Source organism: Perca fluviatilis, chromosome 15 (assembly GCF_010015445.1).
Source record: "Perca fluviatilis chromosome 15, GENO_Pfluv_1.0, whole genome shotgun sequence".
Taxonomy (NCBI): Eukaryota; Metazoa; Chordata; class Actinopteri; order Perciformes; family Percidae; genus Perca; species Perca fluviatilis.
In genome coordinates, this window is record NC_053126.1 from 13,418,669 (window position 1) to 13,424,668 (window position 6,000).

General features: G+C 40.6%; 2 protein-coding genes across 4 annotated transcripts in view; one reads left to right on the forward strand and one right to left on the reverse strand.

Moving 5' to 3' along the window:
* The window catches only part of prkar1b (protein kinase, cAMP-dependent, regulatory, type I, beta), an 86,503-nt gene extending 83,220 nt beyond the window's left edge, over window positions 1-3,283 (reverse strand). For both annotated transcript variants that reach the window (XR_005641817.1, XM_039824082.1), the window contains exons 1-2: window positions 3,132-3,283; window positions 1,658-1,845 (exon numbers count right to left, since the gene is read on the reverse strand). Coding sequence is in view for 1 of the 2 variants with exons in the window: in XM_039824082.1 (XP_039680016.1) it covers window positions 1,658-1,831 (174 nt within the window). In the remaining variant the exon portion in view is untranslated. The remainder of the gene's footprint in view (window positions 1-1,657; window positions 1,846-3,131) is intronic.
* A 1,593-nt stretch (window positions 3,284-4,876) lies between these two features.
* LOC120575071 (dynein assembly factor 5, axonemal-like) overlaps window positions 4,877-6,000 on the forward strand; it is a 24,867-nt gene continuing 23,743 nt past the window's right edge. Inside the window, exon 1 of one of the 2 annotated variants that reach the window (XM_039825670.1) lies at window positions 4,877-5,444. In XM_039825670.1, coding sequence (XP_039681604.1) covers window positions 4,907-5,444 — 538 coding nt within the window. In that variant the 5' untranslated portion in view covers window positions 4,877-4,906. The remainder of the gene's footprint in view (window positions 5,445-6,000) is intronic. The other variant, XM_039825669.1, reaches the window with a different exon arrangement.

Genomic DNA, 6,000 nt, shown 5'->3' on the forward strand with positions numbered 1-6,000 from the left:
TCATTTGGAATTTTTTGTTGGTTCTGTCCTGAAAACCTGTGTTGTAATGTTCTAGGCGCAGATTGTTGTAAATAAGGGTTTGATTGGTCTGTATAGATAAATAAATACCAGGACAATACATTAATAAATATAATTCACTATACATCATTACTTGTATAACATGATCAAGTCTTTGATTTTTCAGATTTTTTTTTAAATCAGATGACTCTCACATGCTAGTACAGACGCACACATCCCAGCAGCAAGGATGGTGACCCTCTTCCGGGCATCAGGATGCTGAACTTCAGCCCTGCTATATCTGATGGTGCTTCACAATCACTTCTCTTGTTGGAGACTACTTTCTAAAGCCTAAACTCTCCTCAGGGCAACCAGCGACAGCCTACAGCTCCCTCTCATACACCTTTGTGACCTGTTTCTAGCAGGAGTGAAAGAGTAGAGCCCATTGTTTAAACAAATAAAAATCATATGATCAAACTACCCATCTGTGCTTCTGCCTGATCAAAGACAAGCATTGGGAAAGAACATCCACTGAGGCTAAACTCTGGGAAACCTTATTTTGGAGAAAACTTAACTTGCACATTAGGCACAATAACAACTGACATATGTATATCCTACGATCCTTTATAAAAAAAAAAAAAGGAAAAACTGATAGTATTAGCCTTCTTATAACTTTAAATCAGCAGTATGGTGTGCCTGCTAGTAGATTGAAAGATATTTAGCTCAAAAATCTCCTAATAAATATAGCAGGAGTCAGTGAAGCAACTTTCATGTAAAAACTATCTTGCCACTGTAGAGGTGCCAGTCAGAGCCAACACATTTGCTTAAAAGAGACAGACACAAACACACACTGTTTGTCAGCCACAATGAATGTTCTACAGAGGTTGCCCTGTTTGACCTGTTTTCTAGCTATCTTTCTTTTCCCTCTTGTTGCAAAAGCCTACTCTAATCTCTGTAGCTATTATTAAATGAATGTGTCACCTCTTGTGTCTCTCTGCTCATAGACAGACAGGCCGATACAAACAGTTTGTTCCCCGAGCCTGCAAACAGGACACTGGCCTTTTATGGGTGCTCCTCTCACATTCCCTAATGGATTCTCCTATTATAGGATGAAAAATGAAAGCTCTTTTATAACAGTTTGAGCACAGTCTGTTACTTTAACACAGTAACTAACTGGGATGTTCTCTGTCTGCTCATATGTGATGGTGTTACAAACATCGGTTGAAGAGATACAATGTAACAAACAAATAAAACAGCGTTTGTGCACAGTGCACGGTACAGATGAAATACCAGCACACTTGATGAGGTGTGTATTTTTTACACATGCAAGTATCCACAACATTAAAACAGCATTACAGCATGTAACTGAGCCTGTAATAACCACTCGTGTCATTTATAGACTATTTTATTTACATAGGCTGTATTGTGATACATGGTGAGAAAATATTGATATCAGAGAAATCAGACAAGAAATCCCTACTTGGTAACTGGCACACACTGCAATGAACATTCATGTCATATATTGTATTTAGGTTTAAAGTACATTATAATTACCAACTTCAAGCTCGCCACACAAGATTTCAGGCAACACGGAGCCCCTACATGACAGAGAGACTCAGACTAAGAAATCTAAATCATACAAAACTTTGTTATCACCAACCTTCTCCAGCTTTTCAAAATGCTCCCGCAGGAACTTCATAGGACGCTCAGGCTTAGCGATGCAGAGGTTCACAATGCACTCTTTGAGGATCTGCTGGATGTTATGCTTCTGCACAAATATTTCACAGCCCTTCAAACTCTCGTCTTCTTCCAGAGTGGAGGAGGAGGTGGCCATCTTATCTTTTATCTCTGTGGCAGTGGGAGAAAACAGGGTGGACCATGAGAGGAGGGGAGGGAAAGCAGAATAGAGAAGGGGGTAGAACAGGGGCAAAGGAGGGGGGGAAATGCAGCGCATACAGTATGATAAGAGGAAAGTAGGATAGAGAATGGAGGAGCAATGAATCGTGGAATGGAGGTGAGTGGACATTTCACACCCTGTTGCTTATGGTTCCTGTCGAGGAACCACCTCATGACATGAACTGCAAAACATGACAGTGTCTGATGATTGATGCAATTGTATGTTACCTGTCTTAGTTGAAGAAGATGACTCATTTTGTAAATAACCAATAACCAATAAAAAACATGGTGCTGCAGTTATAGGGTTGGGGCGATATGACGATATATACACCATAAAGCAATATAAATTGGTCAACTGGGAGTTTGCTATTTTGTTTATACCATATCCATTTAATATAGGCTATGTGGGTGTATTAGACTATTGTGGCCAATGTTGCATATAAATGAGCAGGTCTGCTTTAAGATCTTATTTGGTCGACATATGATTAGTAAAATTGTACCCCTGGGCAAATGTGCATACCTTTTCCCTGTGTTTGATTGTGGGCATGTGACAGAAGGAGCCCAAAAAAGAGGGTTATGGTTAATTGCCTCTAAATGACATGAACAGTATTTAACAGAGGCATTTAAGTGGGGTATACACACCTCATGCACAACAGATGTATTACTAATGCATGGCCATTTTTTGTGTGAAGATGACTGAACATGAACGTTTTGGAAACTGGCTTAAACGGAAATGCTACTTGTGAAAGTAAACACTTCAGCAGTTGGATGCAAAGCCAATTATATAATGACAACAGCTACAATTATGTCAGACTACAGTTATGTCAAATAACATAGCAGCATGTCTCATAGCAAGACAGGAAGCTGAACAGGTGTAGCTAACTCCCCCGTATCACTTCCTCATATGGAAATCACGTCTACGATGTTTTCTTTTTTTTAATGCATGATAAATGCCTTTAGGGCATGACATCTACCAAGTTTTCTTCACAGCAAACAACAAAACAGTGCCACGTATAACAATATTGCCATGCATACTGTGAATCTCGTGATTAACGAGCACCTGTTTAGTTGCATCCAATAGACAGCTAGCCCTGCTAGCTCTGCTAACCTTATAATGACAACCAAACCACAACGAAGGGCAATTTACTGAGATGTAAACGCTATGAAGGGCTTGAGCCTAACCGATGGGTTCATTAAAAACACGGTCTAGTAGTCGGTGCTCTCGCTGCTGTCCCTACCGTTCTTTCTGGAGGATGCTCAGTGAGAAACCACTTGGCTGATGATGGGAGATCGGTGAGGTACCGTTGGTTAGCCGGGATGCTGGTGGTGCTGCTGCTGCTCTGCCTCTCTGATACCTCGGCTCGCTCTGCGTCAGTCCCGATGACGTCAATCTGTCATCCTCTCGACCGCAGCGGTACTCTCTCGAGGCCACGCGCCAGTGCATTTGCAGGTTAAACATATTTAAAGGAAACATCCACCTTGAAAAGGGATTGGGGTGTATTTCAGTAACATTGAACAGGGTTTATCTGTAAATATGAAGACAGACTGTATGCGTAGGCTACGCTATTTAGGCCGAGAGAGAAACCCTGAAAGTAACATCGAGGGCCAGCCGACCACCCACCTCTCTTCCCTCTCACACAATTCTTACCAGACTCCATAAAGGATACTGGCTAAAATTGTGTGGATTTTTCATATGTCCTTATTTATTCCAGCACTCTTTGCACTAAATGTATTTTTGTTTACAGTTTACATTATAGACACTGTAGACCTACATATGTTTATGCTTGTCATATGTTATACCTCAGCTGTTCCTTGTTTTTAGCTGTCTGTTTCTATCTTCCCTACTAGAGCAACACCTGGAGTCTAATTCCTTGTATTTGTACACATACTTGGCCAATAAAGCTGATTTTAAAACTAAAAAAATAGTTTTTCCCAATATGAAACTCTAAATGTTGTTTTAACAGCCTTCTCCACACTGTCAGGAATAAAACTTTGGTTTAGGCTAGTAACCCTAAATTATTTTTCGTTTTGTTTACTTGAGCCAATCAATGTGTATGTTTAACTGTAACAAAACCCAGACATTTTCAGATTGTTTTTTTAAACATGACCTTATGTCAATGTTCATAATAGTTACGGCACTCATCATGAGTGCGCTCGCTGAGATACAGAAAAAGGATGTTTGATTCAGTGCCAGACTATGTCCTGGAACCAGTGGTGTTTCTAGACCATTTCAAATGGAGGTTCCAGGCTGGGGCCACATGTGATTTTAGGGGTACCAAATACATTAAGCAAAAGTGTACAAAAGACTAACGATACACATATCAAACAATATAAAATACTCATTCAGTGTTAACGTACATTTTATTTATCACTGCACATGAATAATATCCACTCTTTGGGGATACAGGTGGGGTTAAAAATGTATGATCATGTTTGCCACAGTTAGAGGGGCCAGAGGGGGGGTTGAGGCTTTATTACAGGGAGAAATGGCCAACCCCCAGAACCGCCACTGCCTGGAGCAAATATAGGATATTATTTCTGCTGAATATTCTGCTTTAGTGATGCATATTAAATTATTCTGAGGGTAATGTCAATCAAATCATTATAAATGGCCTTTGCTTAATTGGTACTCCGACCTTTTTTCGATGTGACTGAAGATAAGTCTGCTTTATGAGAAATCACCAAAATAATCATATAATTGTGAAGTTATTTGTACTCAGCAGAAAGTTTGGCTGACTGCTTTAAAATAAGAATTATTGTCATTTAATTCTAAGGCGATTTGTTGTTAATATTGCTGCAAACATAAAACGATTGCTTTTTTATTTTTTAGAGCTGACAACTGATTGAGTTTTGTCAACACAAATGGGAACATTTAAAATGGGTGAGCGCTTGCTCTCATGGATACAAGAGAAAAATGTTGTGAATGCGAATAAAGTTTGAGATTTTGAATCGGAAGCTACCGTAAAGCAGCCGTTTGTTTGTCGTGCTGCATGTTGTCATAACGACAGTCAAGATGGCAGCGATGGCGGCTGGAGACGAGCATGCTGTCTCTGAAGTTTTAAGAGGACTCGCTCGACATTTAAACTGTCTAAACGAAGACAACAAGGCGACAAGAAAGAGGGCTCTTGAGCTAATCAAGAGAGAGACTGTAGATAAAGGACTTTCCAGCAGCGTTTTACAGGAGGTTTTCTCTGTCCTCCTCAAGCCTCTCCTCAAATGTCTGTCAGACCCGATGGAAAGATGCAGAGAAACCGCGATCACGATGATAACAGAGTTTATTCGCTGTGTCCCCAAACCGGAGGAGTCGCTGCTCTATCTCATGCCATGTCTGGCTCAGAGGCTCGGGGAGAAAGAGATCCTGGAGCCGGCGGAGGAGCTTCGACTGTCGGCCGTGGAGATGTTGACTCTGACGGTGGAGGTGTGCGGGAAGCATTTAGCGCCGTATCTGACCGAAATGATCAAAATACTGCAGAGAACTATCGTCGACCCTTTCCCAGATGTCCGAAGAGAAAGCTGCAAATGCACCGTAAACTTTGCAAAGTGTATGCCAGGTTGGTGAACAATGCTTTGTTGTTGAAATGGAGTCTGTTGTTGTTGCCATGGTTTCTAGGCACGCAGACGTGTGTGCGACAGAAAAGTAGGGGTGGGGGGAAAAAATCGATACAGCATAGTATAGCAATATTTTCCGTGGCAATACTGTATCGATACACAGACGGCAAGTATCGATCTTTTATTATATATATGTGTTGGTCAGTTTGTCTGCTTGACAATCTCATTTTGCAGCAATAAAATTGAAGTGAGATGAACAAACAGAGAAATGTATCTTTTTAGATAAAACAGATGTTGACAAAGTTTTCTTTTGGGGACATAATTTTAAATTGGGGCAAAATTTGAAGTTGGGGAAAGGTAAAAAAATTACAGTATATTGCAGAATATTGCAATATCTTTAAAATCGCAATAATAGTGACATAAGTATCGTGATGATATCGTATTGTGGCCTCTGGTGATTCCCACCCCTACAAAAAGCTATCTCTCTTAACTTGTACTGCGCAGGTGCCTGGCCCACCTCTACAGTTGTATTGAGTGGCTAAAATAAATATCGAGGAC